Source organism: Marmota monax, unplaced genomic scaffold, assembly GCF_021218885.2.
Source record: "Marmota monax isolate L192 unplaced genomic scaffold, Marmota_monax_Labrador192_F-V1.1 WCK01_AAM20220418_F8-fsc00053, whole genome shotgun sequence".
Taxonomy (NCBI): Eukaryota; Metazoa; Chordata; class Mammalia; order Rodentia; family Sciuridae; genus Marmota; species Marmota monax.
In genome coordinates this window covers 6,750,214-6,768,564 of record NW_026693153.1, presented here as the reverse complement: position 1 = coordinate 6,768,564, position 18,351 = coordinate 6,750,214, and the positions used below count along the sequence as shown (strand labels likewise).

General features: G+C 36.0%; 1 protein-coding gene across 21 annotated transcripts in view; it reads right to left on the bottom strand.

Annotated features, from left to right (window-relative positions):
* Positions 1 to 18,351, bottom strand: part of Abi3bp (ABI family member 3 binding protein) — a 247,636-nt gene that overhangs the window by 174,994 nt on the left and 54,291 nt on the right. For all 21 annotated transcript variants that reach the window (XM_046455259.2, XM_046455247.2, XM_046455248.2 and 18 more), the window contains exon 2: positions 11,957 to 12,136. In XM_046455259.2, coding sequence (XP_046311215.1) covers positions 11,957 to 12,136 — 180 coding nt within the window. The remainder of the gene's footprint in view (positions 1 to 11,956; positions 12,137 to 18,351) is intronic.

Below are 18,351 nucleotides of genomic sequence, written 5' to 3'. Positions count from 1 at the left end.
CACACTTCATTCAGGTCCAGCTATATTATTTGTTGGTCCCATACAAAATTAAAAGATGACACCCCTATTAAAAACTGGGCTTGGCAGCACATACTTGGAATCCCAGCAGTTTGGCAGGTTGAGGCAGGAGAATCACAAGTTCAAAGTCAGCCTGGGAAATTTAGCAAAACCCTGTCTCAAAATAAAAAATAAAGAGGCTGAATATGTGGCTCACTGATAGAGTGCCACCCTGTGTTCAATGCCCTGTACCACAAAAAAAGAAGAAAAAATGCAGAGAAAAAGAATACTATTAAAGACACTAAAATATGAAATATTTTCTTTCTTCCACTGTCTGTCTTGACTCATCATGGTGTTTTTTTGCTAGTTAATTTGTGCAGGTGAGTACAGACCTTCATTCTACCTCTCCATACCCCACCTTACTCCAAACCCCAACAGCATGGCATTATGTAGGATTTATAATTTGTCCCCAGCAAAACTTTCATTGAGGCTTAATTCCTCAGTGTAGAAGTGCTAAAAGATGTAGCTTAACAGGAAGTGATCATATCATGGGGACATTAGCCTCACCGATGGATTGGTTCAGTCTTGTGGGAGTTCTCACTCTCATGAGACAGGATTAGTTATCTGGAGAGCGGGTGGTTTTCAGGTGAGCCTGCCACTTTGCCTCACTCTCTCATACACACATGTTCTCTTTTGCATGCACCTCTTCACCATCCCCACATAGCCACCCCCATTTGGTACCATCCACCATATTATGATGCAGCATGAGGCCTTTACCAGATGCAGCCACTCAGTCTTGAACTGCCCACCCTTCGGAACAATGGGACAAAAATCAATCACTTTTCTTGATAAATTACCCAGTGTTTTACAGCAACAGAAAATGGACTAAGACCATCTTCCACCACTGGCAGTCCCAAGATCCAAATGCTTTATCCCCCATCTGTACCTTCCCTTCCCACGGGTCTGCTACCCTGACCTATAAGCCTCAAGTGATTGCAAAATCTGTACTGAGACATACTGTGTGCTCCCTCCAGATCCCCTACTGAATGCACAGTGACACTGCCAGTGTGTGCAAGAACTGCTGCCATTCTGTCCAGCCAGGTGTCACCCCAGGGTGTGTACATTCTGACCCCTCTTGAGTCCCCTGCTTGAGGTAGAGGCCAGTCCAAATTGCCAAGCAGAGTGGGAAGTAGAAGTGTAGCCAGACAACAAGGGCACCAGAGTCTGGGGGACAAGAGAGTTGAGAACCAAACTATGGGAGGAGCTGGCACAAGAGACCAGACTCCATGTCCTTAGCACATGTGCCATTGTCCCATAGGACCTCCCAAGACAACATGGAAAGATAGAAGTATTAAAAAATTCAAGTTTGCAACAGCACTACATTAAACCTTGAACATGGGTCCTCTGAGGGCATTGGTCACCTGCTCATGAAACCAGCACTGACCTGACCCTTTGACTCCCAGACTCTACACACTGGTCACAAGTCTGCTGTTTCAGGTAATCTCATTTCCTGTCATCCTGGCACAGAGTTGGGACCATCTCATTCAGTCACTGTCCCAAATTAACCCTGATTCACTTTCACACTCTTGACAAATTCTCACTGACATCAAAAATATTTAATAAACAATTCATCTTACCCACTTGTTCCAACAGACAGTACACATCCTTTTCTAGTTTAGAAGACCTGGTAGACATTAAAATTGTTGGCTTTGTTGTCTGTAGTATTTTCTTTGTCTGTATTTTATATTTGCACCCCACAGAGAAATTTAGTGTGGGGTGTTGTCCATTAAATGGTTTAAGATTTGGCAATGGCTTGCTTTTGAAGTAGAGCCCATACATGCACACGCACATTTTCCAATGAACTCAGCACTTTGTTAATATTTTCTCTCCAGGAAGGACTACTGAAAACTCCGGACTTCATTTGTATATTTTTCTTTCAAGTAATAAGCCTAGGTCACATTAGATCTCAGATGGTCTCTAAAGTCAAAGCCTTCAAATCAGTAAGGTTTTTTTCTTTCTTTTAAATGCTCTAGTCAGCATCACCATGTGCAGATAGAGCAGTAGGAATTACCCCACAAGATGAGTTCAGCAATACCAGAACACTGACATGCCATGGGGAAAGCACCAGGGCACGGTGGCCAAAGGCACAGGATTCAACCTGCTGCTTGTAGATTTCTCAACCTCCTGGGGAATCACTGTCTTCCTTAGGATGATGAGGATCATAATTGTATCTACTTCACAGGGTGGCTATAAGGATATAATGACCATTCCCATAAACTCCTTAGCACAGAACATTGTAAGTGCTCAAAAATATTAAATCATCAGCTAACAGGCTGATAATACCCTCCACCCAATATATGTTCACTCAGCTACTATGTGCCCACCTGGTGAATGGAACTCAGGAGAGATGAACTTGTGGCCAAATTCCCTTGATTTTTTCCTCCTCTTTTCTTGACACAGTGTTCCCAGTGGCAGAAGAAAAGGCTGGGCTATCACTTTGGGACCCAATTGTGAAAGATTTGGTGATCATGCTAAGAATGATGTAGATTGAGCATGTCATTTTCCAAGTAAACTGGGATGTGGTTAAGAGAATGGGAAGCATAGTTGACAATTATGTTATAACAGTGGAAAGCATGACTGTGACAGATAAACCATGATAGCTACTTAACCAAGAGGGTAGAGTCAACTCCTAAACCCTGTTGAATGATTTTCCCCTACAACCCAGTTGTAGATTTCCGCTACAGATCACTAGAGACTTTTTATTTTGTTGATAGGAAACCTTTCTCCAGAAAAGTCAGGGTGCAGCTACCACAGCTGTAGACATATTGACCCTGATTGTAGAGTATATGGGAAGAATGAGACTCAACTCTGGCCCCAAGAAGCCTACATTCAGTTGGTGAGACGTGACAAGATGAAATTATACACACTGTCAACCGTCTTCACTGTCTTCATGAGGATGAAGAGGATCATAAGAGTATCTACTTCACAGGGAACAATACAAAACAGAATCTAACTGAATGTTGACCTTCATGGATGGCACTTGGTATGACTCACATGTGCCAAAGAGAACCGAGAATCTTAGAAAAGTGAAACATATAAAGAGAAATAAAATGGACCATTAGGAAAGCCGATATGACTATGTTCCTTGGTTTTGAGATGTATGCCTAAAACTGAATGAAAATCTAAAATATAAACACTATCTTATACATCTGTTTTCTAGATAACTGCCAATAAAAGGAACAATTAGAGGGTTATCTGTCCAAATAAGACTCCTTCTCTATAGGCAGATTCTTGCAGTGAATCTTGGATAATATATCCTATTGGAACCATTAGCCAATTTAGGGGATACTTTTAAATATAACTGAAAGTGAACTTTAAATAAAGTTAGATGTTGGTCTCAGTGTACTGTGTATTACATTTGAAAAAAAGAATGTACTTTATATTGAGATATTATGAATTTGTTTTATTGTATTTCCAAGAAAAGATAGATTGGAGATAGTTTATCATTTGGTGAGTACAGGCAAACCGTGAAAATCCTTGTAGTTGAATCCAGTAGAAAAAACAGAACTTTGAAAAGATGTTAAGATACTAAAGTATAGTGAAATGGTTACCTATTATTAACATAGGCCTTTCTGCTAGAAACTCATGGTGAATTGTTTAAGTGATGGCATGCATTTATTTAAAAAATTGGTACCCACTAGGCCAATACCTTTAAAAAGCCCTTTTGAAGTTTACTTCAGTTCTGCTTAACTTTGTGCCTTGGAAGGAAATCAAATGATTCTCTGATTCCTAATTTTTTTAATGAAAAGTTTGGATTTCATTTGAAGATTTAAAGCCAAATACTTCCCAAATGATAAGTCCATTTCCAGGGAAATAACAAAGAATTAGATGACATTTTGAAGACAGTTTCAAACAAAAGAAGAATCCATCTTAAATGGTACCCACCGCTGTTTTAGACTTCCTAAGTCTCAAACTTTCCTCTTTCTCACTCATTCATTTATTTATTGTGTTTCTAAATTCAAGACAACATTGAAGGTCAAAAGCAATGTAAGGTCATTAGCTCTTGGGAGTTTTCTATTTGGGTAAGTGTTGGGGCAGAAATGACAAAAAAGCAAATAGCAGTTCCTTGAGTGATGCTAGAACTGGATGCTATAACATGTGCCTGTTTTTTTTTTTTTTCCCCAGCTATTTGGAAGGCTGAGGCAGGGCCACTAAAGCTGGGGATTTGAGGCCAGCCTGGGCAGCACAGTGAGACTCCTCTCAAAAGCAGAAAAAAAGCAAAAATATGAAAATAAAAGCAAACAGCAATTCATTAACATTCACGCTAAAGAAAATGCTCAGTCTCTAGGATATTTACGGAAAGGGACACCAATGTTTTCTGCTCTGGTGAAAGCTGGCCTTATGCAGAGCAGATGAGGTAGCACTTGACAGATGGGCCCCACATAATCCATAGAGATGGTGATGGAAGAGGTGAACAAGTTTTGGGGGCCCAGTAAGTACAGAACATATTTTAATTCATTTAAATCTTTGTGAATTAAGTAGCCATAATATATGACCTTTTAAAAAAAAAACTTTTTATAGGATATTGTAGAAGCAAAACATCAGATAAAATTCCCTCAATTGAATATAGTAGTTCAGAGCTCAAGTTCTCAAGCCATATTCCTGGGTTTAAATCCCAGAATGATTTATTTTTTTATTTTTATTTTATTTTTTAGTTGTTGATGGACGTTTATTTATTTATATGTGGTGATGAGAATCTAACCCAGTGCCTCATATATTTTAAGCAAGAGCTCTTCCACTGAGCTACAACTCCAGTCCCTGGAACTACTATTTACTAGCTAGATAACCTTAGGAAGTTTTAACATTTGGAGCTTCAGTTTCTTTATGGGTAAGAAGGAACAAATACCGCCACCTGCACAGTAACTATCTCATCCACATTTGGGGATGGCTTCTTATTTCCCAGTTGGCAGCTGCCTTGCTCTCTTCTTTCATAACTCCTTTTTTGTTTGTTTGTTTGTACCAGGGATTGAATCCAGGGGTGCTTAACCACCAAGCCACATCCTCAGTCCTTTTTATATTTTATTTTGAGATAGGGTCTCGCTAAAAGTTGTAGAGACCCTACAACTGGCTTTGAACTTGCAATCCTCCTGCCTCAGCCTTGCTAATTCTCCAGGGATTCTGCCAGAGAAGAGGGTGCTCAGCTGGTTTTAATGGCTGGCACTATATCGTTTCCTCCTATTGTTTTCTCCTGTTTCTTTTTTTCTCCAATTATTTTTAAAATATATTTAATTCTCTATATAGTTCCTTCAGTTATTTATCTTCAACCTCTACTTCTAGCAACTTTCTTCCAGTAAATCCACAGCCATCTTTCTTGTGATATTTATCCTTCAGTATAATAAGTAGTAGCAATCTCCATTATTTATACTTCATCCCACTTCTGTAAATGAATAGAGCATGCTTAAACATTTTTGTGACAAAGATAGAAAAAAGAGAGCCAAAGTTCTGAGTTGTGGTCATAGAAGGAAAAAAATGTGCTTTTGTTTCAGCTTTCTATACAAACTAAAATTAAGCATAAAACTTGAAAAGAGTATTACTAATATACAGGACTATCAATTGCATTAAAATTTATAAGCACATAATTTATATTTATTCATATCTGAATCAATAACCGTAAGTAAACTTTATTCAAAACTGTTTGAAAAGCTTCCCTTGCGAAATAAAAGAAAGTAATAAATCTCAGATTAAGAAACTATTAATCTTTGATCTGAACTTGCTGAGATAAATTTATCATCGTTTAGAAAATGAAACTGTCATCCTCTTATTTTGATCCATGGAGGGCAGGTCAAAATTCTTGCTATGTTCTTACTAAAAAAATGCTTTATTAGAATAAGGTTAGAAAAGTAAAATCTAGGGCTAGAGTTGTGGCTCAGTGGTAGAGCACTTACCTAGTACTTGTGAGGCGCTGGGTTTGATCCTCAGCACCACACAAAAATAAGTAAATAAAGTAAAGGTATTGTGTTCAACTACAACTAAAAAATATATTGGAAAAAAAAAGAAAAGTAAAATCTAGAGATTGAGATTGGGGGAGTCATCATATTCTTCTTTGGAGGCCACAGCTATGAAATTCCAAGAATTTTGGTGAATTCTATTCACCAAAAGTAAATGGCAGCTTTGATACAAGGATCTCCACCTAATGATTAAAAGATAATGACTGGCTGGGCATAGTAGCACATGCCTATAATCCCAGCAGCTTGGGAGGCTGGGACAGGAGGGTCACGAGTTGAAAGCCAGCCTCAGCAAAATCAAGGCGCTAAGCACCTCAGTGAGACCCTGTCCGTAAATAAAATACAAAATAGGGCTGGGGATGTGGCTCAGTGGTTGAGTGCCCCTGAGTTCAATCCCTGGTACCGCCCCCCAACCAGCAAAAAAAAAAAAGATGATGACTGCAGAAGAGAGATTTTTGCTTGTCTCTTAATTTTATTTTGAGAGTTGTCCCTATCAAAAAAGCATACCTGGGGTATGATAGAAAGATGAGTATGACTACTTCTTTTCAGAAACCAACAGTTCTACTAAAATAATTTACTGCTATGATTTTACTGGCACCAACTCCCCACCCCATAATACATAATAAAATCAAACCACAGGGCACCACTCAGACCAAGGTTTTTCAACCTAGGCACTAAAATCTTAGAACTGATTAGAACTTCAGTGGAGATTTAGCATAATCATCATTGGCAATTGAGACAAAGCTCGGAAAAGTTTAGATTGACTATCTCAGTTTATTATAGCAGCAACTGACAAAATTTATAAAGCATGAATACTCTGAGCTAGAATCTATTCTAGCTGCTTTATCTAATTCATCCATAGTCTTACATCGTTTCTAAAAGTTTATCCTCTATTTTATATATGACAGAAATGAAACTCTCTTACAGAATTAAATGACTTACTCAAAACTACTGCACAATAACTAGTGATGTTCAATTTTTAACTCAGGTCTAACTCAAAAGTACTAGAATTCTTTCTCTACATCTCTCAGGAAGAGGCTGAGTTTCCCAGAACACTGTTCTAGCATTCTGGCCCAGGCCTCTTTCCAGTTCAGAAGGTTTACAGGGCACTAGCATTTTGTCCCCTCTTCCCTAACCCCAGAATCACTCTGAGGAGTTAGAGGCACATTGTTGCCTGGGGAGTGCAGCTGAGAGGCCTATACTGAGTGTGTGAAATTGTGCTCTCAGGGAAATGAACATGTGGGTTAACAGGGGAAGTACATGAAAATTAAAACCCTTACCCTTATTAATCCTGTTGGATTCCTAACACTTGGCTGGAAGACAAACCTTCAGAATTTGTGGTAGTGGTAAAGCTACGATATTTTTCTTTTTATTGAAATCTTTCCTACAAGAAGAATAGCAAAATAAAACTCTTCAACTTCCACTTACAACTGGTGGTCCGTCTATAACGTCTTTCCCATGTGACTCAGATCTTAGAGGTCAACTGAACATCATAAGGTATGAGTCTTAACGTTCAATATTAGAGTCCTCATTTTTTATTTTATTGGATATTTGCAAAATTATTGGCAGCTGAAGATAAAAGAAGTGAAAACTTAAAAATGTACACCAGAAGTGAGAACATTCAGGATGAGAGTCAGAAAAGAAGAATGTGGGGACCTAGAGGACATATTAAATGGGAATCCTGCTTTTTCAATCATAGCAGGACTCTCTTGGCCATTAATATTTAGTCCCAGCAACCTAGGGCAATACTAGTTTTTTTTTTTTTCCTACTGCTGCAGTTAGTCCTCTAAAATTTTCAGTCAATTTTTATAGAAATTTCATATGAATATGAACTTCCAAAACAGAAAAAGGCATTATTTCATTTTTTATTTTGCATGTCAGACCTATAAGTAACTTGAAAATATCTGTCTATACTTGATAGATATTAAAATACATGTATAAATGATTGTTTGAAATATTAGTATACAAAGCACTAAATATTAACTTGAACATTTCAGAATATTTCTCGAACATTTCCATAGCAAAATGAGACATAATAATAAATAAACCATTCAACATATGAGATGTGTCAGGCAATGAGGCTTAGTATTCGTTTGATAATCAAAGTAATTTTGGTACATTTCAGTGCAACTGAAAAAAAATGCTACTATTCCATTTCAAAAGGAAGAGTAGGAGCTGTAAGTGATGCTTTCTTTCCATAAAGACATAAAAATCCTTTGCTCTCATACTCCACCTTGAACTAAGGGATTTCAATTCATCACTTTATGATCATGAATTTACTAACCTGGCCACATCACATCAGTAAAAAATAGACCTGTTTCAAATGAACAGATTCAAGAAGGATGTTAGAATAATCTGGTACATAAAGGCAATCGAATAGAAACACAAATTTCAAACATATAGCTTGTGGCAGACAGGATAACAGCCTAGCAAAGATAGCCCACATCCTAATGTCCAGAACTTGTGAATGCATGAGGTTATGTGACAAAGAAGAATTAAAGGTGCAGATAGAATTAAGGTTGCCAATCAACCAGCCTTAAAATAGGGAGAGTATCCTGAATTTGCCATGTGGGCTCAAGACAATCACAAGAACCACTGATGGTACAAGAGAAAGAGAATCGGTCAGGATGATGTGACATGTTATGAGAGGAGCTTGATTCATGTTGTTGACTCTCAAGTAAAAGAGGAAAGCAGGCACTTTGTGGAAGGTGAAAAAGGCAAAATTCCTCAGAGCCTCAAAAAGGGAATGCAGCTCTGTCGACACCTGGAATTTAGCTCACTGAGACCCATGTTGGACTTCTGACCCGCAACCACAAGGTAAGGTATTTGTAATGTTTTCAGCCACCAAGTTTGTGGTACTTTGTTACAGCAGCAACAGAAAGCTGATACAGAGCTGTTTAATCAGTTAAGAGCAATTAAAGCAAACACAATCATGGGAAACCATAATAATCAATTTTAGCAACCAAAAATAACACTTGGAACACAAGTCCATTTTGAAGTAATAAAAGGAAAAGAACAAATATTCCTTGGCATACAAGAAAAAAAAGAAATATGTAAGAGGAATGTGTTTCCACTTCCACTAGACTACAAGAAGAGAAAGGGGACTAAAAAAATAAATACAGTGATATAAAGTATGGGTAAGAGTTTTTTTAAATGCCCCCTGGAATAAAGTCCTAAGAGTTCTGGAGTCTTTGTCCCTAAAGTTCTTTTAGATACACAGAGTCCTATCTATGTTATATCTATTCTGGATGGCTCAGATGTTTACTTACCTGACATCAGAGCTTAGATTAAATTAATTAATGCTAGAATTAGAAAATTGTCATTTTACAACCCTCGTATAAAATAATGGATCTGAGATTAAACAGTCTCCCATGGCCTCCTACAGTCTAAATATTCTACACAGATTTGTGTCCATTCAAATCTGTACCACAAATATTTATTACCTATCTACTCAACATAAATCATTCTGATGTGAATAACCAGAGAATACGACATAAACCTCGACTTTAAGAAAGTCATAGTTTAATATTTCCCAGAGTAAATAAATGACCATTGTCAGGTTAGTCATTGAGAAGAATCTCAGGAGATGGAGAAGTGATATATTGATTTTAAAAAAAACCTATCAATATATTAAAAAAATCAATACATTCTTATTGATCCTAAATGAACTATATTATTAGTGATCACTGGAGGTTACCAGGGAACCAACTCATAGCAATGAGAATTGTATGCCATTTTCCCTAAAAACATACAAAGGAAATGAAAAAGTAGATGACAGAAGAGAGAAAAATCTTCTTTATCATCAGCTTAAAAAGGCATAAGGAATGCTAGAATTAGAAAATTGTCATTTTACAACCCTTGTATAAAATAATGGATCTGAGCAAAGATCATCATCAGATATTAAAACTCAAAATAATTTTAAAATGGATAAATCAGAATAGAATGTCTAAACATGCACACCAAACAGTCTTAGGGTCAGGAAGTGGGACAGACAGCCATTATGTACCTCTTCTTGTGAGTCCCTAGGAATCACATAGTACCACTTTATAAACTAGTATTTCTCACCCCCAAATAAAACCCAAATCTAAAACAGCCCCCAGATCCGATTATCTTTTCATAGAAAACACAGGGATAAAGGAACTAGTTCAAAAATTCCAGAATAGGAGCTACCAATTAAAGAATGTGGAATTCTATATGCTAAACCACCAAATTTCTCTAGAAATCAAAAGAAAAGGAAGAAACTTAAGAGACATGATCAAATGTAACACATAGGCCTTGTTTAATCCTGATTCCAATAAATCAACCCTGAAAAGCTAGTTTTAAGATCAACAGAGAAATTTAAGTATGAACTAGGTATAAAATGTTATTATAATAAAGGCATGACACTATTAAAATATGTTTCTATGATTAGAGATGCATAATGAAGCACTTTCAGATTAAAATGAAATGTCTGAATATGCTTTAAAATACACCAGCCAAAAAGAAAAAAATGTTTGTATGAAAGAATACATAGAACAAGATTAGCAAATCAGTAGTATGTATTCAAGCTGCATGATGAAACTTAAGGGCTCATCACAAGATGCTCTCTCCTATGTTTGAAATTTTCTATGATAAAAAATTTAAAGGATGAAAGCAACTGTAAATAAATAAAAATTTCCTAGTTCATTTGATCAGTCTTTATTATTGAAAGTGTGAAAGATTAAAATATTCATGCTAGAAATTTTATTTTTCTGCACATACACATATTATTAGTAATTTGACTCCTATTACTTTAAGATTGAATTCATCTGATATAGAAAGTAAGTTTTCAATTGACCAAATTCCCAATTTACACAATCAAATAAAAATCTATCAAAGTGAAATGTGACTTCTAGTGCTGAGTAGAGAGTGCTTCTGGTGCTTTTGTGTGAAGTTGAGCCTACATCTTTTGCATGAATGGAGTAGGAAATATTTGCAAACATTCAAATTATTTATGGTTCATGTGAAAAGATTAGTATTATTGTATTTTTTCCAAAGTGCTAATTCTCACAAATTTTTGATTAAAAAGTAGATTTGCTTTGAAGTGATTATCTTATATAAAATCTAGTCTACATGTTTAACTGACAGTATTATCCTCTTGCTCGTTTTTCAAATACAATAGAGACTTCTCTAGGAGAAAAAAGAAGCTGGACAAAACAGATTTATCTTCAACATTCTCTGCATATATGTGTAGATTCCAGAGCTGGTATAAAGTGGTTGAACTTATAGCATTGAACTTCTGAAGTTCATAGAAAGCCTCTTGAGCAACAAACCTAGCAGTGGAACAAAATATAAATCTCATCATGGATTTTCAAAGTATTCACAACAGAGAGCCTCTTTTTAAAAAAAAAAATTAAAGGGATTTTATTTGCAAATAATTTATTTCTGGAGAAGTCTTGAAGGTGACCCACATGCTCAAATTGCATCTGGAGGCGATTAAAATATTTTCAAAGATATATACAATTTCATAATATATAGAAAAACTTTCATGTTTTTGTCTGAAATATGCTAAATTTTAAAATATGCAATATTTTTTTCTTTTTAAAGGTAATCTTTTATAAAGAAACACTTAAAAAGTTGTGGCTGTTACCTTCTACCAGAAGGGAGGAAAGACAGCATAAGGCAAGTTAGACTATGTAAATAAATTACATTACAGAGGAATAAGTCTAGTTATTTCAGATAATTTTTTCCCTTATGCATTAAGCTATGTGGGAGGGATTACAGGTACAATGTCAATAAAGATAATTATTATTTTCTCATGCAGTAAAACTTTTAATATAAAGAATTGTGCTATGGGTTGCAACAATTATGAAGATGATTTGTGATTCTAGCATTTGGTCCAGTCAAGGATGTAGAAGAAATGGATACACAAATCTCAAGATTTTGTTACAACCATTACCTCCCTTTTTTCTGAGCCTGATCCCCAAATACCTTACCAACTACAGCTTCTGTGTATTTCCCTTCAGTGGGAAGAGGGAAGTACTGGTTTGGAGATACGTTGCTGCCATATCCCAGCAGAAATCCTTCAAGCTTTACATTTGGATTTGGACGTAGGAACTTCAAGAGGATGGAGTCACTGGTGGTATTGATGTGGACTTTAAGGCTTGGCTTTTTGCCTAATGATGGAAACAAACAAAAATATGTGGCTGTTACTTTACCTGTTTTGCATCCCACCAAAATTTGCAGCAAGGGTTAGTTGCTAGAGCATTGTTCTGGGAAAGTATGTTCTCAACTTTGCAAGGCTCATAACAGACATGCCCAAATGTGCCCAAAATGTAGCCAATTTTGATATTAAAAAAATGGACTTCAATAAGCCCAGCACGGTGGCACACACATGTAATCCCAACAATGAGAGAGGCTAAAGCAGAATTCCACACGGGAGGCCAGCCTGAGCAGTTTATTGAGACTCAGGCTCAGAATAAAATTAACAGGGCTGGGGATGTAGCTCTGTGGCAAAGTACCTTCAGGTTCAGTCTCAAGTATTACAAAATTAAATAATAATTTTTTAAATAGCAATGAGGAAAATGGACTTAATACCATAAAAAGCAGCTGAGAATGAAAAGTAATGTTGTGTGGTTTCAATACTTGGTAGTTTATTATCAAGCAGGTAATAGAATTTAGGCTTTCTGTTTCACCTCCTACTGAAAGGACCTGGATCTCCTTATTGGTAAAACTGAATTACTGCCAGGCACAGTGAAGCACACCTATAATTCCAGCAGTTTGGGAGGCTTAGGCAGGAGGATTGCAAGTTCAAAGCCAGACTCAGCAACTTAGCAAGGCCTTAAGAAACTTAGTGAGACCCTGCCTCAAAATAAAAAATACAAAGGGCTGGGGATGTGGTTAGGAGTTGAGTGCCCTCAGGTTCAATCCCTGGTACTAATCTCCCCACCACTAACAAAAAAACAAAAACAACAACAACAACAAAAAACTCTGAATTATTACACTTTGAAAACCTTTAGCCCTTTATGTTCTGCTTTCTAACACCACAGCTACAGGAATTGGTCATGGATAAAGTTGGAAAGGGAGAGGAGAAGGAAGGTTTCTGGTGGCAAAGGTAGTAAATTAGGGAATGCTGGAAGGAAGAAAATGGTTAAGGAGAAAGTGGACGAATTCCATTGGGAGCTCACTATGTCAATGAGACAATTACATGGAGACGCCCAACAGGGAGTTGAGTATCTAAGTGTGATGCTCAGGACTGGGGTACAGACTCAACTGAGTGTCATTAGATTATCAGTGACAATTGGATCAACTTTCCCAGAGAGACTGTGAAAGGTGAGAAGGGAGACATTACTTCAATTCTCAAGACATTTTTTTTTAAATCAATGATGCAATAGGAACAGATAATCACACTAACTAAAGGTCTTGACCAGACAGTAAGGAAACAACATTGTCTTTGGAGCCAGAAGGAACAGGGTTCAAATCCAACTGTTATCATCACTATGAGATAATGGTTAACTCATCACTCTGGCAACTCCCTGGACACGCTTGCACCTAAGCCTCCTGCTTTGTAAACAATGGATAACAGCCACCATTCTTGCTGTGTTATTTACAAAGATGAGGGGAAATGGTACAAACTTAAAGCTGGCACATAGCAGTTGTTCCATGATTGCTAGCCATCCTTTAGCCATAGTTCTTTAGCCATCATTCAGAAATCCAAAAACCTTTGTATGTTTTTTTTTCCCCCAAGTTCATCTCAAACAAATTTGGCAACAAAACTCTGAACCATCCTGAATCCATTTCGTCTGTCTCTGAGCCTGCTCAGTATAACTACTGACATGCTTCACTGTGGAAATGTGCTTAGTTAAGTGGTGCTTACTGGGCAAGAACTCACTAAAGAGGTTATATAACATTTGGTCTAATACTTTTCTAAAATGCCTCAAATTTGTGAATTCCAAAACATGCCTGACCCTCGAGGTTAGGATTGCAAGACTGAATTATTTTATTATCCACAGATTTACTATTTTGAAAATATCTTGCCTATTGGAAAGACTGCATTTACCAATTTAACAATTCGTATTCTATTTCTCATTACTTGAAGTTTTATATTGTATAAATACCAAACACCACATCTATACAACACTAGTTCCCCAAGGTTTCATAACTGAGTTTATTCTGCTTCAACCAAAATCAGTCTGGGCAGCCTTAATAAATACAGTTACATAAATGGATTCATACTACTATCTAGAACTAAACTTTAAAAATGTCCTGAAAAAAAAAAGAAATAGAGGTAGACAAATCTCACTTCACTACAGTATCACCAACTTTATACTTCAAGATCATCATCCAATTCTTTATTTAAAATTCAGAAGTCATGTCCCTTGTTACCTTACTAGACATTATTTCTCCTATTATAACTTCTTACCAAAGCTCATTTGGTTTTGGCCAGTATAATCTTCTTGCTTTCTGTAGTACATATCTGGTCCTGGCTCTCCACCTTGGCTCACACTGTTCACCCAGGACAGATTCCCTCTATGTTTGGTTTGCCTTCTCTACATCCCTTTACTCATCTGGTTCTTACCTCATTGCTCCTTTCAGTGGTTAGCAAAATGATTAAGCAAGATTTTTTCCCTTTTATTCCAAATAAGTTTGTTGAGTGTTTCTCCAAATGAAAATTTGAAATATTTAGTGACATTTGGCAATTTTTGATAATTTCTGACAATTTCTCCAGTATTGGGGGGCTATATCTATGTACCTCCAAAATTAATTTTTAATCTTTAAATAATACTTTTATATCTATTTTTAATAATTCTGGTTTAATGGCTTGGAACCTGAGTCATGTAATGACAGTTATCTTTCAATAGTTTTTAGTAGTTAGAACTCTGCTGAGTGACTTTAGGTAAAGACAATAGAAAATCATACAATGTATTGCAAGCCTAACTAGTATAACATTTGTAAGTAAAGTAGCATATATGTTACCTGGGAAAGTCGAGGAGTAAAGAGAAGTAAGCATGTATGGCAACAGATGTGAGAAATAAAAATAAAAAATAAATGCAAGCATTGTGTAAAAGCAACACTAATTTGCCTTCATGGAGGGGAGGGAACTGCACATTGGCAAAGTAGAATCTTGGCTCTGTGACAATGGTTTCTAATCCTCTGTTTGCAACAAACACCCTAGGGTATCTCTAAATATTTCCAATAATGTTGTGAAATTCTAAAAGAAAAGTCTTTCAAAACAAAATTAGAATCAATCCACTTTTCATTTTTGAAAGTAAATATATGCCCTGCAGCATTAAAAACAGTGAGTAGGTCAGAAGGGGTGGGTTTGGAAACAACAGGTTTTTAAAAATAGCATTGTAAATTCAAGATATCCCTCTGAATCAACCAGAGTGGGCAGGTTGCTATTGTTTCAGAGAAGCTGTGGTCAGTTCCAGTCAAGTTCTGTAAAGAAACAGCCCAAACACAGGGTACTTAGTGAAGCCAGCTAAACTGTCGTGGGCATCCAGTCATGGACTTGTGAGAAAGGAATCACCATTAAAGTATATTCAGTAGGAGGGATTTTTTTTCATGTTTGATCTCTCTTAAGATTATCTTATACTTTCCACAATGTTTCAGAACATGTTCTAAATTGTTGATATCAAGTTGGTCAAGATGATAAAATTACTACAAGAGAAAAAAAGTGCAAAATATTAAAACTATTCTAAAAGTAAAGAATTTATTAATATACAGACAATAATTAATTTGGCTTTATATGTCTCCATGTTTTAAAACATTAATGAAGAACCTAGAAATACTGTAAATAGCAAGTTTGGGCATGAAGTAAATCAGATATAGAATTAATTTCCTTAGGATATTAAGTGAAAGAAAAGCAGTAATACTGATGTCAATAAAATAGTCATGGGCTGGAGCTTGAGCTCAGTGGTAAAGCACTTGCCTAGCATGTGTGAGGCACTGGGTTCCATCCTCAGCACCACATAAAAATAAATAAATAAAATAAAGGTATTGTGTCCATCCACAACTAAAAAACATATTTTAAAAATATTTATAAAATAATGAGTCATTTCAGAATTAAAAGTATAACCCTATTCTTACCCATAGTATGTAATGTGTTCTGTGCAAATTTTACAGTCCCAACCTCTACTTGCTCAGCAACTTATGCTATTATACAAATATCAAAATTTTCTAAGACACTTAATTAAATCAATTCCCATCAATTTTGATATGTTATATGAAGTATAGGTTTAAAAAATTGACACAGATTTGACCAAATTTTTAAAATTTTGAAATTTCAAAGAACCAGAAAAAAAAAAGGCAAACAACAGACTGAACAGACGGGTAGAAAATATTTGCAAAAGATAAATCTTTTGAAGGAATTGTACCCAGAATATATATTCTTTCTATTCAATAAAACAACAAAACAAGGGAAAATGGATTTGAATGAATGCACCTGAATAGATTTTTCACTAAAAGCAATATATGGTGACCAAGAAGCACATGAAAAGATGCTCAACATCATGGTCATCAGGTGATTTTCCATCAGAGATCACGTAGCAAGTATTTCAGAGTTGGCAATCCAGAGTTCTCTACCACGACTAATCAACTCTGTCACAGAAGTGCAAAAGTAAGGTATTGGTCTAGGTTTGTCCTTCAAGTAACAGTTTACCAAATCCCAATCAATATCAAGGAAATGACAATTAAAACCAAAATGATATACCACACACACAAGAATGGCTAAAATCAAATGGACTTACAATAATAAATCTTAGGCACAATTTGGAACTTTTACACATTTTAAGTGTGAATACTAAATAGGATAGCCACTTATGAAAACTGTTGAGAAATTACCAAAAAGCCATTGATTTTATTTCTGGGTATTCTATCCAGGAGAAATAAAAATATATCTATACAAAAACTTGTGGCAAATATTTTAAAGTAGCATCAACCTGGAGACACACACAAATATCCATCATCAACTGAATGGATAAACAAAATATGGCCCATTCAGACAATGTGAGATGACTCAGCAACAGAACTGAGCAAACTACTAGTTATATATGCAACATGATTGAATCTCGGGCATGCCATTATGCCATTGTAGAATGGGTCATGACCGTCTATATCTCTGTAACCATGTTATACAGACTGCCTGATGGAAAGTTATTAAAGCATATTGCTATTATAGCATTGGTAGAAGTAATACTGCCTAATATTATTAGTTATCATTCAACAAATTATATATATACACACACACATATATGTATAGATACTTGTGTATCATTAAGAAAGTTCTCAGGCATTGACAATGCCTAAGTTAACAATACTGTATCAAATGTATTTTATGCTTTTTATAGACGGTGGATTACATACAGAAAACACTCCAATGCGTTGTGGTCACACCAGCTTATTAAGACACTTATAGCTTAAGTTTTTGTTTTAATCAGGGCAATTATTACCTAAAGACATATTCAAAAGCTTCCAAAAATTATAGTTCATGGCACAGATTATATATTTAACATTACAGTTAATGTTACAGTTACAGTTTGATATACAAACTACAACTTTAATGTCGGACTTGGCACTAGTTTAACATTTGCCTTAGGAAGTCAAGGGGATTCTTAGAAAGTCAAAAGGGGATTGCATAACATAGGTTGGTGCTCAAATGACTCTGCCTGCTCTGGTTCCATGCTCCAAGGAAAGGTATTAGGGAGAAAAAAAAAAGGAAGGAAAGAAAACCATATAAAGTTTCAGTAATTTTTCTGTGGTACCCACAGACTGAACTGAATGGACAAAGGCAGTCTACAGATATCTTCAGTTCCTGATCCTACAGAGCCTATAGTCTATAGCATGACTTTTTCTTGTTAACAACATGAAATTTGGTGATTACTAGTGGAAATTTTCCATAATAGAGGGAAAAAAAACATGATAGCTTCAGTTAAACACCTTGAGAATGAAAATTAAATGTTGCTATAATAAATAATATTAGATGTTATTAAAACTGCTTCTGTCAGTTCTTGAATGACCTTTGATCAAGAGGAGAGCCTTTCTAAGGGGGTTACAGAGATGGGGAAAGCCAGGGTCTATTCTGCAGTGACATGATGGTATACCAGAACAAGGTAGGCAGGTAGAAGGAATTAAATGGCTTCCGTGGTTGTGGTGGTACTGTGTGTGCCCATGCAGACCTGCAATTAAAAATACAGAGTAATAGCTAGGAAAATCCTGTCTAAATTCCAAGTTAAGGGATAGTGGTGGTGGTATAGCCTGTGTAGGATAGATGTGGACATAGAACAACAAATATTTTGAACATAGTGCTCCCTAATTTACAATGAAATTATTTCTCCATATATTTAAAGAATGGATGTTGAATCAGGGACCTGAAAAGAACAATAGAGGAAAA